This window comes from Prosopis cineraria, unplaced genomic scaffold, assembly GCF_029017545.1.
Source record: "Prosopis cineraria cultivar Desert tree isolate PC_DT_omini unplaced genomic scaffold, ASM2901754v1 PC11, whole genome shotgun sequence".
NCBI lineage: Eukaryota > Viridiplantae > Streptophyta > Magnoliopsida > Fabales > Fabaceae > Prosopis > Prosopis cineraria.
In genome coordinates, this window is record NW_026555342.1 from 45,397,498 (window position 1) to 45,418,032 (window position 20,535).

At 30.1% G+C, this 20,535-nt stretch overlaps 2 protein-coding genes across 2 annotated transcripts; both read right to left on the reverse strand.

Annotated features, from left to right (window-relative positions):
* Positions 1-686: 686 nt before the first annotated feature.
* LOC129287127 (ras-related protein RABA1f-like) lies at positions 687-4,254 on the reverse strand. The gene is made up of 2 exons (XM_054923285.1): positions 3,763-4,254; positions 687-1,434 (listed from the first exon to the last, which is right to left on the reverse strand). Exons 1-2 carry the CDS (start codon positions 3,981-3,983, stop codon positions 1,002-1,004), a joined length of 654 nt encoding a protein of 217 aa, XP_054779260.1. The 5' UTR covers positions 3,984-4,254; the 3' UTR covers positions 687-1,001.
* Positions 4,255-17,620: 13,366 nt separating this feature from the next.
* Positions 17,621-20,441, reverse strand: LOC129284997 (WUSCHEL-related homeobox 9-like). The gene is made up of 5 exons (XM_054920531.1): positions 20,376-20,441; positions 20,035-20,258; positions 19,044-19,949; positions 18,138-18,337; positions 17,621-17,757 (listed from the first exon to the last, which is right to left on the reverse strand). Exons 2-5 carry the CDS (start codon positions 20,186-20,188, stop codon positions 17,752-17,754), a joined length of 1,266 nt encoding a protein of 421 aa, XP_054776506.1. The 5' UTR covers positions 20,189-20,258; positions 20,376-20,441; the 3' UTR covers positions 17,621-17,751.
* Between the last annotated feature and the right edge of the window lie 94 nt (positions 20,442-20,535).

A 20,535-nucleotide genomic window follows, 5' to 3' on the forward strand; every position in this document is an offset into this window, starting at 1 on the left:
GCGTAACTAAGCTGTGTTCGCCGGATAAGGGCAAAGCCAAAGAGTGTGTTTGGTTTGAAAGGAAGGGAGAGTTTTTAATGAAAGAAAGGGAAAGAGTTTGATATTACCTTGTTTGATTCAAGGGAGGAGAAGAAAAATAATTATATATGAACAATTTTACTCTCATTTTATTAGTGTTAGGATACTGAAAAAGTATATATGCATTTTTTGAATTTATCACAAAAGACGTATTAGTTAGGTTATGAAAAATTTTGCCCCTCCCAAAAAAAAAAAAACCAAACACTCCCTAAGAGTCCGATTGCTAAAAATGACGAAAATGAAATAGATTTTTGTATTTTTTTTTTAATCAATTTCTTTTCGGCAAACAAATGGGTCCTAAAATCTTTCCTTTCTTCAGCTCCCATCCAACCTCAATCATACCCAATGCTACTATCCTTCAAAGATCAAAACAACTTTTAGTTTTTCGAAGGTGTTCGTAGCATCATGGCCATGCAAATAATATTTTAAACATTCAAAAGAAACTCTTGGCAAGCTATGAGACTAATGGAAGACAATTAGAATTCAATGATTCCACTAGAACACTCAAGAAGTGACGAGAGAGAATCCAAAACCATGAATAGTAGATAAACAGGGAACGAATTACAAATGAAACCGAAAACACAAAATATGTATCCTAAACAAATGTCTAACATTGAACTGGTGAATATAATATATGATCTTATAGGAAGTTGTTCTATTTATAAGCCATAAGTAATGAAGTTCACACCTCAGATTCCAAGCAACACATGAGCCCCACACCTAGTGTCTCTACAAACAAAACAGAATGATCATAAGCTCAATGCTCCCTAGAGAATCACCGTCATGCTATAAGGCTAATCTCTACATTGATTTTTTTTTTTTTTAAATGCCAGTAATCTCTAATCTCTACAAGGATAAAGGATATAAACAAGTCAAGGAGCTTAAAGCACGGAATACAGAGAAACTTTTCCTGCACGCTAAGCTCATGCAGAGCAACATCCAGTTTTCTTCACAGCTGATACATCATCACGCGATCCAACATTAATGGTCTGTCCTTTGGGTAAAGTTGCTGAATCATCCCCAACTTCAAGCGCTTTCTTGCTCACGACACGATAGATCTGTGTCAGCACTTCTGTGAAGGCATCTTCTACGTTCATAGATTCAAGTGCAGATGTTTCCATGAAGAATATGCTCTCTTGCTCAGCAAAAGCTGTAGAATCCTCGGTTGAAACTGCCCTTAGATGACGAAGATCTGCTTTGTTCCCTACAAGCATTACAACAATGTTGGCATCTGTGTGTTCTCTCAGCTCCTTCAGCCACCTCCCCACATTTTCAAATGTAACATTGCGGGTGACATCGTAGACTAGTAAAGCCCCAACAGCCCCTCGATAATATGCACTCGTGATTGCTCGATACCTTTAATACAAAAGGGGGAAATAAAAGAGCAAAATTAGATATTTAGCAAAAAAGTAAACAAATTATGGCACAGCATCACATTATTTATGTAGAATGCAGATTTAACTGAGCTACTTCTAAATATGTTCTTGACAAAATTTTGAATCAACAGGATTACTAATCTGCCTGCATATAAATGAAGTTTCATTCAATGGTAACTATGTTACTTTACTTTAGCATCTAACTGCAGTGCTAATTTCATAATCTAATCATGCATTGAATGATGATCAGGATTCACCGTCAAAAGAGATTCACTTAATGCTGATTTACATTTTCAAATGTTTCCATATCTACTTATGCATTTCCCAATACATATCCATACTAAGTTCCTGCTCATATTTCTCAACCAGACGATCACGAAGAGCAATGTCATTCAAAAGCTGACAGTTAGCCATGAGAAAAGAAGTTGATAATAGTGCAAAGAAAGTCAATGATTCAGAGCTAAAAACATAATGGAACTACAAAGCTCAGTTTACAAACTAAGCAACAGTGGCAGTGGCATGGGATCAAAAAGAAATTTAAACTGGCACAGAGAAAGCTAAAGGAAAGTTTTCTATTTAGACCAGAAGAAGCACGATTTGAACAAAAGAGTTGAGTAAAGATAAGTTCTGATGGCGAAGAATGCCTAACCAAATAAGCAAATACAAGTTTTCAGAGTTTCCACTCAACTCCTATTTTGTTAGTTTGGAAACCATTTGAGTTGGTTAACATTCAAATATGCAGGCAAGTATTATAAAAATTAGTTGACCAGTGACAATGATAATGTTAACTTTCTTTTCATCTGTCATGTTATAACAAGTTTCAGGCATTCGCTTGCTTGATTTCTTCAGTTGCTAAGTAGTTAGAATCGTTACCTGTGTATTTACCAGAAACTCTAAAATGATCCTTCATGCAGCAGCAGCAATAATAATATCAACATAATTGACATATAATCTAAATGCTAATTGGGAAAAAATAGCATCTTAACATTTAATTCAAAAAATTTCAAGCAGAAATCTTAGACAAAGGACTCTGTAAGCTGTTTTGATTTAGAAAGAAAAGTTCAAGCTTATGAGACAAGTCCAATATAAATAAATCATAATAACTGAATAACACAAGGGCTCATAGATTAGCATGTATACTCTATACATGCTAATCTGTTATTGCTCATTACCTTTTATTAAAGCATATTTGAACTCAGATATGCATTATGTACACATATTTATTAAAAATCAACAAAATACAGCCAACTTAATCATTGTTCATGTGGAACCTGCAAACAAAGTGGTGTCACTTGCAAAGTTTCTGTAAAGCTCAAAAATTAACAATCATATTAATCTGTATAATTATATGTACAAAAAAATCCCATGATCAATGGAATTCACCAAAGCATGAAGCTTTCTCTTTCATCGTTTTCAAAATAGTTTTCAAGCTTTCACAAGAATTCAACCAGTAAGTCAATCATTTCTTGAGTGCTCTGTTAATTCTCATCATAACATTTCTTGCCAAGCTTGGATGTGCTTGGCGAGTCACCTACACTTTTCATACCAGAAGGTTTTGCTTTTAAAAACGAAACAGCATATGGCATGCAGTGATAGAAAGTTAAAATGAATAAGATCACATTGACAGTTTGACACCGACAGAAGCATAAGCAAACACAGCAGTTAAACTGGGTCAAGAAAATATGTTTCAGTGTCAAAGATATCACATAAAATGCTGTCTTGTTTGTTGTCAGAAAACCAATTGGAATGATAAGAGCCCCCTACCACGCTCTCTAACGCAAAACGATTTGTTGGAAATTTTCCACAAAGGCGATTTCATGTTCTTTGATTGGTTGGTATATGTTCTTCACAAATTTAAGAGCAACTCAAGCATCTCTGTTTTTTTTTTTTTAATTGAGATACTACAACCATGATAACAATATCATCATTTTACACATCCCATCATAAAACACACATTCTACAACGTATAAATCTCAAATGATTTCAACAAGAACCAATCCATAAAAGCTAGCTGTTCGTATACAATCTTTCAATAACAAGTTCACCATGTTTATATTTGAATTAAGATAGATGAGATAGTTGCACATCTAATAATTATCTGCACAAAGCTTGCATGAAAAGGGAATCACCTTAATTCCTTATTCCGTGAAGGCAAAGAATCGGATCATAAACAGACATTCTTATCAGAAACCCAAAAAAAAAAAAGTTAAGTACTAATAGTTCCTAGATATTGTTAACATGTTGCATCAAAGCTAGCCCCAGATGCACTAGCCCAGTTCAAATGAAAAATGAATATTGGAATTTGAACCTTTCTTGACCTGCTGTGTCCCAAATCTGAGCCTTGACAACCTTATCATCGACCTGAATGCTTCGGGTAGCAAACTCAACCCCAATGGTGGACTTGGATTCGAGGCTGAATTCATTCTTAGTAAACCTCGACAAGAGGTTCGATTTGCCCACCCCCGAGTCGCCGATCAGCACAACTTTGAACAAATAATCGTAATCGTCATCAGCCCTGTACGCCCCCATTTGCCACACACACACGCTTCTCTCCCTCGACTGTTAGGCTAAGAGGGAGAAAGAAGGGAGGGAAAGGAGAAAACAGACATATTCTTTTTAATATTGTTGTTTCTCTCCGATATTCAAATGGGGCCGGTTTGAATCTTCGTAAGGTAATAAACTTTTTTTTCGAATCCAGATTAGGGACAGTCACAAAACAGAAAATTTCTGGAAGAATGAGGAGCTAGTTGAATTGGAAAATCAAAATGATGGTGAAATTGAGGGCTTCTGGGTTGGACATAGGAAACATAACACGCAAATGTTGTTTCGGAACCAGAGGGTTCAGTTCAAATTTCACAATTTTAGAACAAACCAAAATCTATTTGAATTTACTGAATAAGACCTTATTTTCATTTTTAACCTATTGCGGGTTTTTTTTTTTTTTTTACATTTCGTTTTGATTTATAATATTTTCGTGAAAAAATAGTATCTATAGTAAAATTAAAGAAATTTTATAAATTCAATTATTTTTTTATTTCTATTATCTGATTTATTTTGATCAATATTGTAATAAAATCAATTTTTTTGGGTAGAGGACAATCAACCATAAAAGAGAATTACATTGAAGGACCATTTAAATAAATTATTTACAAATAAAAACTAGCAACAAGTTTCATTTAAAAAATATTATTTTAATTTTAACAATAACTCATTATAGATTGATCTTCATTTATAACTAATTTTCTTGAATAATCCTGAACATTTGGGGCCATACACAAAACCTTCTCATTGCAGGAGGGGTGCATTGATAGTTAATAATATTACTTATAAGATATGATAAATTATATTTGTCTAATTTCATTTATAGATCATTTTTAGAATGTTTTATCTAAAAATTCAATAAATTTATAATATTTCCCCTATTAAAGATATATATAATCTACACACACACACTTTTTAAAAATAAAACACTAAAATATTTAATAACTTTCTCACTATTTAATATGGGTAAAAAGGTTGGCCCAAAAAAATTATGGACAAAAAAGTCAAAATAAATTTAAAAATCATTGAAGTACCCTATAAATATAATAAAAATAAATATTCTCTATCTACTCTATAAATAAGATTAAAGAAGTAAATAGTTATTTAAATTCAAACTCTTTTGATATAAGTGTTTTAAAAAAATTCTTACAAACTCAAAATAGGCAAATCTATGTTGTTAAGGCTCTCAACTCTCAAGTCACATGTATTCTCCACAAGAATTAAGTGCAATTTTTATTCCTGAACCATATTTCACAAGAGATGTTAGCTATTTAATTTCAAATCAGTTATTAAAGTAATGTCACTCAGACAAGATCATAGGCAATAATGTTGACAATTAAATATGTAGGAGTATTGATTTTGGGTTAGAAAACATTTTTTCTCTTCAACTGACATTATAAAGTTTAAAAATTTGGACAATCAATAATCCTTTTTTCCTATCAGAACATGATGCGTTGTGTAAGGGTGTCACATAACTTATCAACTATATAATCGTCAGCAAAAAAAATCAACCGACCCAAACAAACGATCAACTACCAATATTGCTATAAGTTCATTAAGCCTATTTTGATTCGTTAACTATGCCCATGTAGTAAGAGAAAAAAAATGGATATCATTTCACTTTCCAACTAAGCATTTTTTTTTTTTTGAGGGAGAAAAAATTACATCTAAATCTCATATAAAGAAATTTATTATCAAAAAGTCTTATAAAATTAATAAAATACGCTCAAATTTTAAATCATCTGTATTTACAACTTGATTGAGAGCATTAATAAGTGGGCAATGGCCATTTATAATTTGCTATTACAAGTAATAACTTTCCTTTACAAGTTGTAAATGGCTGTTATTAAATTGTTAAAGCCCTCAATTAAGTTGTAAATGCATATGATTTGAGATTTAAGAGTATCTTGTAAATTTTATGAGAACTATTAATAATAAAATTTTTTATGTAGAACCAAGGTGTAATTTTCTCAAAAAAAAAATTATAGATCTACTCTGTCCATCAACCACGATACTATTATATGTTAATATGTCTGTCTTAATATAGGACTCCCCAACTGTTTTTGACTAATAAATAATACCTGCATGACTTGGGATATGGTGTGTTCAACCTAAAATTAGAGGAGTGTTAGTTGAACCACATTATTGAATTTTAAAATGCCAGTTACTTTTTTTGCGAATATTTTAGAAGAAAAAATAATCTGTAATTCAAAGTGAATCAAGAGTTAATGGTTAATGTCATTGTTTGTTAATCAAAAAGCAATGTTACAACAATTTTGGCATCTGATGGTTAACATTGTTACTTAATGTTACACCCCAAACTTTAAGGTGTAATTAGTATGGGATATGTACAAAATTTATATCCCTAAAGCCAAACCTTAGTAGATAGAAAATGTTTGATTTTAGCCATAACTCATTTATCATATAAAACAGAATTCTTTCAACACACACATAATTTACAAAAAATTGTAAACTTGTTTGAAAATTTTGCTGCCTCTAAAAATAAGACTTCCTTACAATTTTTACAATAACATTTTTCAACACAAGATAACAATTGGAAACTTTGCTCCTCCCAAAAAACCAACATAAAAAACTAAGTGAGGATCATAACTATAGTCTATGGAGCATCTAAATAGAGTTTACAAAATACAAAGCATAACATATAAATTCAAGTTTTGCAATAATTAGAAATTTGATCAAAATAACACTTCAACTTTAATTTAGAAGTATACCCCTCATTGATCTAAAAGTCAAAGCCATTTATATTATTTGAGACCAAATATTTTTTAATGAACAACGTCCCAACCATAACATTTAAAAGCATAAAAATGAATAATTTGGCAACAATTATGGAAATTAAAGAGAAAACAAATAAAATTTGTAAACTTGGAATAAAAATTTTTATATAACTTCAATATCATGAATCTTTAGATTTTTATAATGAAGTAATTTTTAACATATAATCTTGACAAGAAAAATAGATTAAATAAATAAATAAAATTTACAATTAAAAAAATTAGAATATGAAATCATTAATTAATTAAAAATTCACATTTATGAAAATTTATCAGAACAATTCACAAATATAGACAGACAATCCACGAGGATAAATAATCAAATATGGCTTGTGTTCTAAAGACAAACGTAGATATATAGTCTACGAGAGTAAGTAACCAAGCGTAGTTTGAGCTACGAAACAAACGTGGACACAAAGTTCGTGAAGATAATACTAACCAAACGCGGCTCATGACCATGAAAACAAACGTGAGTATGAGACTCTCGAATAACAAATTTGATAATAGAACTCACAAAAATTAAATTATTTAGTCAAGGACCATCGTACGCTAAGGGGTAACGGAACTGTCGTTAGCAATCAATGTTCTGCATAAAATTCCCTTCAAATCTATTTTCAAATATGCAAAAAAATTATCATTTTAAAAATACAATTTTTATTTTCAAAGTCAAACTAGTATGAATAGCTTTAAGCATTAAAAACTTGCCAAAATAAAATTTCATAACTAAAGTCCATGTTTGGAATTTATTGAGTAGCCCAAAAATAACCAAAGTTAATAAAAATAATCTCATCAATTTTGAAAATATTCTTCATGAGGAAAAACACATGCATATGCTGTAATTTAAATATCCTTAAACATCTCTTTATAATTTCTCAAGGTAAAATAAAAATAATTTAATTAACAAAGTATTAACTATGTAATATAATTTTTATTAAATGATCTATGTAAAAAATATCTTTAAAAAATTTATTGATAAATTAATTAAAACATTATCCACTTACCTATAATATTTCCAGCAACAAAATTCACTCTTTAATACTTCAATCAATTCTTCCTTCCTCTAAACACCCTATGCAATATGAAAAGACAATTTAATGACATTTATTCAAGTGTATTAAACTCTTCCAATATTAACAAGGCCATAATCAACTAAGTTCTTAAGTCAATATAATTTATATCTTAGTTCCTCCAATCCTTCCTATTATACTTTATGTAAATATTTTTATAACTAACACAATAATCATACATAAAACTATGTTTTCAGCTCTTTTCTAACATATGCAACCAAATCTTTTTCACAATTTAACTCTTGACCGTATAGTATTTTTTGGGGTTATAAAGAAACAACTTCACTTTCTAGTTAAAATGTAAATCCAATGCATTTACACTCAAACTTTTCAACCAAACTTTCATCGAACATTTTATGGGCATGCAAAATACAACCCATAAAACAACAACTTAATTCATAAACTACCAATCATGCACCTTCATTCATTGACACAGTTCTTCAAAGTTTCCTCAATTAATTTTCTTAACATTTTTCCCAAAGTAATGGCAAAATAGAATTTTGTCCTCACCTTCCTTATCTCATCATAAGGAGATCGATAACTATGAAGAAATAGCACAATCAAAATAAATATCCCAATCTAATATTTTTCAAGCAAATAACATGTTAATTTCTCATTTTCATTACATCACCCAAGCACGAAACATTTTTCTTTATTCTATCTACTTATCTAAAATTATTATTATTATTATTATTATTATTATTTTAAATCACTTTATTTATATTAACAGCTCCGGGGAAAAAAAAATTGCCAGTTAGGGAGGAAGTTACGAGTACAAGTGCATCTCCTTATATTAAATGTGAGTATGAGTTTGCAATACATTATGAAGAAAATAGCAGCAGCCATGCATGTATGTATATATGTTCTCTTAAGCTTCAATCATTAGTTTGCTCAAAACTTCCTCTCAACACATTCATTCATGACAGATGAAAAGGGAAGGGGAAAAAAATCAAAATCTTTAAGCACCTAAACTCTCTCACACGTAACTGATGCAGAGAGGAAGAAAGGTGAAGTTGAACTCACCAACGAAACAAATGAGGAATTAAGGAAGAAGATCAGTGCTTTCCATAGACACACGAGCATGGCATCAACACAAATGCAATTGGACATTGCTTGGGTCTGGATTCTCTCCAATTGAAATTGGGATTCAGGTATAAAGAACAAGAAAGTAGAAATAATAATAGATTTGTAGATCACATATAGATATTCTCATTACTTTTTCAACACCATCTCAGTCAGAAAGAGCAACGATTAGAATGAAACATTTATTTCCCACGCAACACTTCAATAAGAAAGATAGAAAAGAGAGGGACATGTAGACCTCAAAAAAAAAAAAAAAGAGCAATCATGTACTACGGATTATAAGATAACATACTCTGTTGAAGACCAGGGTAGAAGGTGATTAAGGGAGAAGCTTTAATTTGAAGTGAAGAGAAGAATTTTGCATGCAAAAACCGAGGCTCCAGTTAGCCACTTCTGCATTTGCTCTTAATGGTAATTTTGTAAATTCATTTATATTTTTAATTGCAGGCAAGGGTAGGATCTTGATTATTTAGAGTTTGAAATTCATTACAACAATTTTAATGCATGCGGAGAGCCAAAAACTGTTTCAATAATGCAAAATCATTGCCCATGCCCCATGGGTATAGGCAACAATTTTCAAAATTTGCCCCTATTACCTATATGGTCTAAGGTAATAAAGTCAAATTATAAAACTGTTGCTTATAGTAAGACAATAAGTAATGGCTTTGAAATGTTGAAATAAGCAACAATTTTTACATGTTGGCTACCTGGCAAGTATAGGCAATATTTAAAAATTATTACAAAAATATTAAACAATTAAAATTTAATATTTTCTTGCTCACTTAGGATTCAAACTTCAATTTTTTTAAGTGTTGAAATGATTATAACTACTCTTTCAACATGACTTTTAATTATTATAATGCATTATATATAATAGTTAAATTAATTTTTAAATTTTTTAATTAATAAAAAAATTAAGGAAATAAATAAATAAAAATTTATAGACAAGTTATAAAAACTGAAAATAATTTTTATTACTAGAAAAAGAATAACCAATAATTTTTAAATGCTGCCAAAAATTAAAAAGATTTAGAGGCAATGTTTTTTTTTTGTCTAATAACATAACGAACAACTTAGTAATGTTGTAATAAAATTGTTTTTTATAGGCCATGATTTTTTACGTTGCTTGTTAGAAAATTTTACTTAAACATATAAAATTTTTTGCCTGTTCTATCTTAAGGTTAAAGTAAGAATCAATAACAACATACAAAAATTATTGTTTATACTCATATTAGATAATACTTTTATAATTTTTTATTACCAAAATTGTTTCTTAAAGAAAAAAAAAGGGGGAAAGCATAATTTTTTATAAGGATTACAATTATTAAAAAACTAAAATTATAGGCATGTGAAAAAACAAACATCACTCAATTTTTATGAAATTATAGAGATTAAAAATATAAAAAAATTATAAAAATTAAAAGTAAAACTTGGTCAAACTATACAGGCGATGGTCTTGTTTTTCAAAAAAAAAAAGTGTAGATTCATAATTACTAATTAGTATTGAGATAATGCACAATTACTAATTATTAGAAGCGTACGTCTGAAAAAAACAAAAGGTAGATGGAGACAAGAAGTCAAAAAGAGTCGCATCAATTGAAAAGACTGTAGAATCACCTAATACCTTGTTGATGGGGGGATGTACATACCAGACTCTTTCTCTGTACCATTCTCCAGTATACTCAATTATAGCACCTTCCATACTAACCCCCGTCACATCCTCCTCCTAATAATCTCTCTCTTCTTTCCACCCAAACAAATTAAATCCTCAGATTTGATGGATGAAACACACAAACAAACAAACCAATGATAATATATTAGAGGATAAAAGAGTAAATGAATTTTTAAATTATTTTTTTATTTAAAAATATAAAATATTTTTAATTAAATTTTATTCTCGATAAAATACTTATCTATTTTTTAATTAACTCTATCTTTTTATATTTATCACTATTAAACACTCTATAATAAATATAAAATCATTATTAATAAGGGTACTTTTGAAAAAAAAGACAATAATTACACCTCAAAAGATTTAAAAATGTCTTACATTTTTAAACATTTAATTCCTTAAAAAATATCTTATATTTTTTAACAAAGAGAGTATAAATTTGGAGTAATTAGTTTCTAAATTTTTTTTGATACAATCGTTTATTTTTAAATTTTAAGAACATTATAATTTAGCTCTTATTATTAATAAAAATTAATTTTAATCATTAATTAATTAAAAAGTAATAAAAAATAACCGATAAAATTTTCTTGTTCCCTTTCAATAATTTATGCGTTCTTATCTATAGGTTTTGAATTTTTATTGTAATTTTTTTGATCATTTTTTGATGTCATTTTTTATCATTTTCTAATTAACTAACTGTTAAAGTTAATTTTTATTAATGATAAGGACCAAATTACACTGTGTTCAAAAATTTAAAAATAATATTATACTAAAAATGAGTTTAAAATCTCACACTCTAAATTTATAATTTATATTAGGAAAGATATTACTCTAGGTCCCTGCACTTTATTCTAGTTTTGATATAAGTCTTGCACTTTTTTTAATATTTTAAGTTTTTATATTTTTATTTTTTAGTGTTTTAAGTTTCTATAACACCACTTATGAAAGGATCTAAAATATTAAAAAATAAAGATGTAAAAATTAAAAATATTAAAAAAATATGAATTTATAATAAAATTCAAGCATAATACAGAAATTTCAACTTATATTTTTTTTATATTAAAGGCTAATTTCTCAATTACTTTATATATAAAATAATAAATGCACATATATGCACAGGTCTGAATTCTGATGCCTCTCAACTCTCAAGTTGTTTAGACTCGTGGCGTCCTGATTATCCGTAATGCGTCTGTGATAGTACGTTGATATCCCATACGTGATGGTTCATGCAGAAGATTAAGATGTACGTTCCTTTGGGTAAAGACATGTGTGCATGCCACAGAACTTTAAGAGGATCAAGCAGGAATAAATCCAGGAGCTAATCATGGGAGGGGTTCACTTGAAAATAAAGCATGGACTGAGGGGCCAAAATCTATTTTACAAAACCCACAAATTATGTTTTTTTTTTTTGGCCAACAACAAATTATGTAATTAGAGAAGCTTTATTTTTACCTGCAGTGTAGTGATTAGGTCAATTATATTGTGTCAAGCATGAGAGATTTAATATCACTTAATATTTTTTAAAAAATATATTAAGTTTAATGTATTATAAAGTAAAAAAAAACTATATTATCAAGATTTATCTTCTACCCTTTTAACAATTTTTGAGTAACAAAGAGTATAATTTGTTAGAAGTATCATTACTCACATACTTTCATGAGTCTGGATATAATTAAGTGTGTGCTTGGTTTTTTACTTTACATTTGACAAAAACACATTTGAAAGATTCAACTGTGTGTTGAATTTGATAAAAGTATATCTCATATGTAGTTTGAATGTGCTTTAGGTAGTTATCCAAACATACTCATTCAATTTAAATTTGATTTTTGCAGTATTTTTTTTAATTACAAGAGAAGATTTTTATACTCAGGAGGAATAAATGTCTAAAAGTGAGAACCCTCAATCTAAATAGTGAGTATGATAGGTTAATACAAGAAAAAATTAATCTTTTAATCCTCCAACTTTTAAGTCACTTGTAACTCAATCCCTCAACTATAACTCGCTATGACTCAGTCCCTCAACTATAACTTGCCTATGGCTCAGTCCCTCAACTTTTGAATCACTTACAAATTAGTCCTTTAACTTTTGTTAATTTTTTTTCATGTTAACTTCTATCTTACATTAATGAATAAGAAGAGAGTATTTTAAAATAATATATGAGCATTTTTTACCCCTCTTATTTGATAAAAAAATTTAAAAAAAATTAAAAAATAAGAACCGAGTTATAGGTAAATCAAAAGTTGAGAGATTGAGTTACAGCGAGTTATAGTTGAAGGACTAAGTCGCAGCGAGTCATAATTGAAGGACTGAGTTACAAGTGAGTTAAAAGTTGAAAGATTAAAAGATTAATTTTCTCTTCATACAATTAATACCACTAGCCAAAAGAGATTAATCTCTCTCATAACATTTAGCACCAAACAGGGTGTGTTTTGAATAAGATTATTGTCTCCAATAAAAGAACATCAATGCATAATTGAAAAACAATTAATACAAAATATGATTGCTGGCTTTGCCAAAAATCTGATTAAAATTAAGTGATAGAATATAATAATCCTATATAATTAGAAATTTTATTTTATTAGTAACCATATTAATCATCAGGTGGATCGATAAAACGAATGTATCCAAATGTTAGGGTCAAATCGAGGACTGTTGTGATGCGATCACACGTTAACTAATCCGTGCAATGAACTGTGTGCCTCTCAGAACTCAGAAGTGATAATGAACCACTTTCCAATTTTCTTCTTTTTATTTCATGTTTGTCTTTGTTTTCTTTCTAGTCGTCCACGAAAGCAACAGTTCAGTGAAGCTGAAGCAAGCTCAAGACAAGAATAGCAGTTAGCAACAAAACAAAAACACTTGTACCTTCCGTTTCTGGTCATATTTTCATGATTCTCTCCAAACAATTAATATATTCACAAATTGGTTAGGGATGTATAAAAGTAAAGTTGATAATTTGAATTAGGTTTGACATGCTAGTTTGAATTTAATTAAAAAAAAGTTAAAATTGAATTTGATTATATAAATTTTTTTAAAAGGATAGGATACTTCAAATTCGATCTAAATAAGCCTGATTCAAATTGAACCCAGTTTAAATAAGCCCGACTCACTGAATTACCGACTCTATATAAAAGTTAAATTTCTCTAATACTTTTTATAATATTCTCAATTTTTCAATTTATTTTTTTCTTTAAATCATTAACTTTTACATTAAATAAAAGGGTGTGATTGTATTATTTTTAAAAAAGTATATAGAATTTCAGTGTTTCAGAATTTTAAAATACCTAAATGTTTATTATTTTATATAAAAGTCAATAATTCAAAGAAAAAAAATAAAAGCGAGAAGTTCGGGTATTACAAAAGATATTAAAGAAAGACACATTAGAGGTTCACACAGATGCACTTAGTTTTTTCTTTTTATTTTATGTTGAGAATTTGCAAAAGAAACTATTATAATATTTAAAATCAAGTCAACCTGCTCAATTAAATTAATACATTGTTGACCAATGTGTTAACCAATTTAATAAAATGCTTTGACGTTGAGTTTAATTACGGTTTGACTGCAGTAGCTCTTAAACTTGTGTATAGAAACCGGTCTGATTTAATTCAGTATTTTTATAAAAAGGATATATATGAGAGAAAAAGCCTTGGTGGTAACAACCACTTACAAAAATACAAGGTGAGATTCCATACAATAGATGAATAGCTAGTAGCATTTATAAAACTGGTTTTCATTATTCACTACATACAGACTCGTAGATTTCTTTTCAGAAAAATTATGTATGAGTTCCAAATTAAACAAAGACTAGTTTATAAATAAGTAACACGGATTTGCAAAAATATAGCCAATTTTTTTGGAATTTATTTGTAATTTGTTATGGGTGTAAAAAGATCTCATTGTCCTTACTTCAAACATATTTAGTTGTAAATTATGAAATTTTAGTCTTAAATCACGATATTTCAGTTAGTGAGGACCAATGTAAACATGAACCCACAAATTGGGGTAGTGTGGTCATTTCACACCCTTGCTAAATTACAAATAAGTTCTAAAGAACTTAGTAATAATTTTACAAATTTATTAGATTTATTTGTAAACAACGTTCTCATTTGAGACTTATATATATGCACGTAATCTCCCCTCAATTATAATATATATAAACAACTTTCCAGCATATATCTTTTGGTATCATCAAGCTAATAAATAGAAAAAGCTATTTTGGTGTTAATTTTTCTATTATTAAAAAGGTTCAAATCATAAAAAAAAAAGTTCATAATCTTCATCTACAATTCTTTTTTATATATTATTTGTATATCCACTTTTGAATGACCTAACAGTTATGTTCGAACACCTTTTCTTCTTGTTCTATTTTCTTCAGTCAGGTACACTATTTGATGGATGGAGAGGAGGAATACTTGTGAAGGGAATAAAATGTAATTCTTTTACTTAAAATTGCACTTGATATTACGTAGGCAAGCATGAGGTCACAGTTTTTGTTTTCTTGCTTTTATGTAAAATTGTTAAAATGTAAATATTTGAAAGGATGTGTTTTTACGATAATACGATATTGATAATGCTCCAGTGTAAATGACTAAAAAGAGAGATATTTTAGAGAAGAAAAAACATAGCTATTGATCTCTATAGTTTTTATCGCGTTTTTTATTAGTCTTTGTATTTTTTTTTCCGATATTCCTAGTTCCTATAGTTTTTCCTGTCTATAACATGTTAGTTATTTTAGTTTTAAATATGCCTAGAGGAATAATGATGTGGCACTTAATGTTAAATAATCTAATGTGTTATTAACAATGTTAATGATGATTCTAAATGTTTGAATCATCAGCAGGTAAAAGAAAAAAAAAAAAGGAAAGATTGGGCGCTTTCTAATGAAGACTGCTATGGTGACAATGCTTATCAGTGTCGAAAAATGATTTTTTAGTCATTGCGAGTCAAGCCCTTAACCTTAGACATCAAATATTATAATTTAAAACAGTTAGTGTTTCATCATTGTCCCTCTAAACATATTTAAAAATAAAAGGATTAACATTACATATGGAAAAAATTATAAGGATCTAAAATGTTAAAAAAAAATATAGGGACTAACTAGTAACAAAACACAACAAAATTACTGAGGACCAATAGTTATGTTTTCCTTATAAAAAAACCTAGCACAATTTTTTTCATAAATAACAAAAAATTTTAATTCACATGAATTAGTTAGCTAGCTCCTAAATTGAGAACATGAGTACATTTAATTTACATGGCTTTTCTTTTCTTTATTATTTTTGCATTTATCAGAATTTCTCCCAAGAGCAGACAACGATGCAAACTTGAAAGGGAAGCAGAGGCAGTGCTGCAATCCGAAAGTTGTGGCAGAAAATATGGAGTCAAGTCCAGATCTCTCCAGTAAATTACGTAATTTATAACAATAAAGCAATATTGTAAGAGAATTCGAGGGGAAAAAAAAAGGATGTCTATAATATAAATAAGGGTTAAAGAGATTTTTGCCCTTCAACTTCAACTATTTGTCTAGTTTGTGATGCATTGTTTCCTTCAACAATTAGAAATAGTAAGTCATTGCCCCTGTTGTTTAATAAAGATTAACTTTAATTATTAGTTGATTAAAACATTATAAAAAAGGAAACATAAATTATAAAAATTGACCCCAAAAATTACAAATAAATTTTTTATAAGAAAATTAATACTCCTTCATTCAAAAATATAAAACATTTTTAATCTTTCAATGTGTAATCATTATCTATTTTTTAAAAATGCCCCTATTGATAATGATTTTATATTTATTGTAGGATATTTAATAAGAGTAAATATGAAAAGATAGGATTAGTTTAAAAATAGGTGACTACTTTATTGGATTGAGATTCGATTAAAAATATTTTATATTTATGAACGGAAGGAGTATTGATTAAGTCTCCTAAATTACAAATAATTATAAATACCAAGATATAAATGTTATTTTTTACAATGTAAAAGACCAAAATACTCTATTTCGATAAACCACTTGTCCACTTTGACAGGCTAAGGGATGATTATCATATCATTATTGTTGACAACATTACTGATAATTAATTAAAAAATAATATATTTGTAATAATATCTTATTAAAATATTTAACACTTTAATATCATCATACCAATGATAATTCGATAATCATCCAGTAATTAGTTAAAATGGCTAGTCAAAATGGTATTTTTGACTTTTAATGTGAATAAGAAATAATATTAATTTTTAAACTTTATTTATAATTTAAAATATTTAATCGATATTAATTTTTTATTTGTAATGTAATTAAAGTCATGTACTATCATTTCTTTGACCCCTCTCCATTATTTCGACGTGATTAATTACGCTCAAAATTTTCTTCCAGGGGCTTGATAAAAAAAGTGCACTTTTTTTCAAATGAAGGGTAATATTAATTATGTTTTAACTCTATAAATAAATAGTGTGCCATATACTACCAATTCTTTGCGTTTCCCTCTCCATATAGTATTGCATAACATAAGAGTAACAATTATTTGATTTAATCAGAGCATGCTTTTTTTATTACTCATAAGTATTTTTTAATTAAAAGCAATTAAACTAGAAGTCTTAATTTATATTTATATTAAAAACTAAAAAATTAGAATGTCTCTCTATTGACGAAAATGATCTAGTCTGGAGAGAGCTACACACATAACGATCTCATCTCATCGTCGACCCAAATCGTCACTACATTTAATTACGTTCATATTATTCACATACACGTGTTTGCATAGCTTCGTTTTTGGATGATTTCCATGACCCTTATTAGTTGTCAATTTAATTTCCCTTTTCTACGAGGCAATATAAGAATAAAAAACATACATCCCATACCTATGCGCCACAAATTTAATATAATTTGAATGGAAATAAAGTCTGCATATATATATATATATATATATTACCTTGGAAGAAAGTGAAGTTACATGATAGGTCGTCCATAGCTTAGAAACTAACTCAAACCCTAATGTTCTAATCACCTCACACTATTTAACGTAAAACACAAAGAGAACTAATTAAGAACATGGGGATCCAAAGATAGGTATACGTAGAGAGAACTCCATATATATATATATATATACCTCCACCACCTTCAACTTTCTCCCTTCTAAATCTGCAAATTCATTAGATTCAATAAAACATAAAATAAATCACCATAACTTGTGGGAAATTATATGAAAATTACAAGTTTAATTAATTTCAACAAAGGAAAATATCGTGTTTTGAATCGGATCTCTACAATCATGCAGTAGAGGGAATCATTAAAAAAATTGTTTTCTTAAATAAATGAATTTTTCATGTTCATATAGTATTTTTAATTATTATAGAAGAGCGATAGTATACAACACCTAATGCCTAAAATAAAAATCAAAACTTTTTTGTTTAATTTTAACACATAAAATACAACATTTTTTCATAGTTTTTTCCAAAACAAATGAAGCGTAATAGAAAAATTAGGATAAAAGAAAATAAAAAAGGGAAATTATAGCGCACCAGATAATAAAATGCGCCGTGACTGAGTGACTGGAGAGTGACGCCCCACTCGTTCGTGAGGACGGGGTGTCCTGTTGCCGCGTGGACCAGAACCGCGTCATCACCAAAAGCCTCCCGCACGTTGAAGGGGCCCACAGCCACCTCGAATGCGACGTCGTTTATGTGTACAATTGATTTCGCTGCCGTACCACCTGCTTCCTCTGCACCTCACACACACCCAATCATACCCTCTGGTCAAAATACCCCAAGCCCCAATTTGAGATTGAGACAACCAGCCATGCAAACGTCTTTCCAACATCATTCATCACTAACAAATCTTAAGTAACATGATGCTCGAATTACCATCTTACCCCCCACCTTCCTCCTTATTACAGATATCCCTCTCCCTCTTCCCTTTTTGAAACAATGCTATAATAAATATAACAAAATAATTAACCAAGTAAATATGACAAAATTCATCAATAATTAAAGTGGAGAAAGCTAGCCCCCTTTGATCTATTAATTAATTATGTTAAATCTTGTGCTAATTACGTATAAAAAGTACTATGCCATATGCCATGTGTGTGTGTGTATCTTATTATATATACTGAAACAGGAATAGCATCATAATAGGGGCATGTAGTGCTACGACATGTAACATCTTATGTTTTATTGGTCCGTTGAACAACCGAAGATATCTATACCAAAAGTATTTATTTTTTGATATGATTTATGAATGACACATGCTTCATTGTATCTTCTTGAAAAGTATTTGTCGCGTGAGATAGATATAGTCACGTGGTATGCAATGATGCCAAGAATGTCTTTGGATCTTGTGCGGATAGGAGCACTGTAGCGAAGCATGCACAAGCAAGCACACCCAACAGTAAAAAAAAAAAAAAAAGAAATTAAAGAACCAAAATTTACCCTGAATTTGAGTAGTGACGCTGAGGGATGGAACAATAACAGTGGTGGTGGTGGCAGGAGCCATAGAAGGGACAACAGTACTGTGAATGGTGGGAGTGACAGAAGACGAAGCTGCCACACAGAAACTCGGATGATGATGTTGATGATGATGATGATTCATCACATTATTCTTCATCACTTCCTTCTGATCTTGTTCTTTCTTCTGATTCATCATCTCACTGAGCAAGAGACTAGTGCAAGGCCCAACGTTCTGATAATGAGGCTGATGAGCTTGAACAAGACCAGACAGCTCAGAGAAGCAAAACCCTTGATGATGATCAGTCGTAGTTACAGTAGTGGTATCATTATGGTGCAGTACAGGGAAGAAGAAAGGCTCAGAAAGAGAGGTCTCATTATTATGGGTCTGAAAATATGTGGCATGATGGTGATGGTTACTTGGAGAACTTGGGATCACATCAGAAGAGAAGCCAATGGAGAATGACGACGACGACTTGAAAGGAGGAATAATAGTACTGATAATTTCCTTGGAATAAGGAGGGGGAGGAGAAGACTTGTTGTCAGATGAAGAAGAATTAGGAGATGAAATCTGAGGAATGATGATAGAAGGAGGTGGTGGGGTTGATTCGTGAGTGATGACATGGTGGTTGTTGTCGTTGTTGACAGTGATCTTGTTTGAATTTTGAAGGTTTCGGAGCTTGTGTTTGCTTCTGGACTTGCGATTCTGAAACCAGTAGAACACATTCGCGTCACCAACTTGACCATACTCTTGAAGCTGAGCTCTGATCTTTCTGATCTCATCTCTAGGAGGATTCACCATCCCAGAGTTGAAGATCGCTTCCAGAATCCGAATCTGCTCTGGTTTTGGGTTCCACCTCGGCTTCGGCTCTGGACTTCTCTCCTCACAACCTGCAAAACAAAACAAAGTCATCATCAACAACATGAAGTTTTAATTCTAACCAGAAATAATAATGAAGTTGATCTGATTACGAACCTGTAGAAGAAGAAGAGGAAGAAGAAGTGTAAGGGGTTCGGTGGCAAGAAGAAGAAGAGATGAGAGAGGAGTTCATGTCGTGCTGCCATGGGTGCTGCGGATTGCAGGGCTTGGACTTGAACATGCTGGGCCAGTGTCTGTTAGAAGAAGCCATGATGATGATAAAGAAGACGAAGACCACCAAGAAAGATAATGACGACGATGGATCAATTCAAGAATGATGCCTAATAATGATGAAAAGTTTGAATATCAGGGTTTTGTGAGAAAGGAATCAAATGAAAATAAACTGAGAGGCTAGATTTCGAAGCAGCCAACCACAAGAGAACAACATATATACATACCAACTAGACCTTTAGATACATAGTGCTGTATGTGTGTGTCTATATATATAGCTTTTTAGCTTTTTGGTCCGAGAAATCTGAATAACCCACTAAGGCAACACCATCTCCTCTTATAGCCTCTTCACCTACTCTCTCCGATGAGAGAACCTGAGACCGTTCT

What these genes read in the sequence shown, in the direction of transcription:
- LOC129284997 (XM_054920531.1), bottom strand. Translation starts at nt 20,188, where the DNA reads ATGGCTTCTTCTAACAGACACTGGCCCAGCATGTTCAAGTCCAAGCCC. An exon ending in TTCCTCTTCTTCTTCTACAG is followed by an intron (nt 19,950 to 20,034) that starts GTTCGTAATCAG and finishes TTTGTTTTGCAG; the next exon opens with GTTGTGAGGAGAGAAGTCCA. An exon ending in CGTCACTACTCAAATTCAGG is followed by an intron (nt 18,338 to 19,043) that starts GTAAATTTTGGT and finishes TGTGAGGTGCAG; the next exon opens with AGGAAGCAGGTGGTACGGCA.
- LOC129287127 (XM_054923285.1), bottom strand. Translation starts at nt 3,983, where the DNA reads ATGGGGGCGTACAGGGCTGATGACGATTACGATTATTTGTTCAAAGTT. An exon ending in GACACAGCAGGTCAAGAAAG is followed by an intron (nt 1,435 to 3,762) that starts GTTCAAATTCCA and finishes TTTGTATTAAAG; the next exon opens with GTATCGAGCAATCACGAGTG.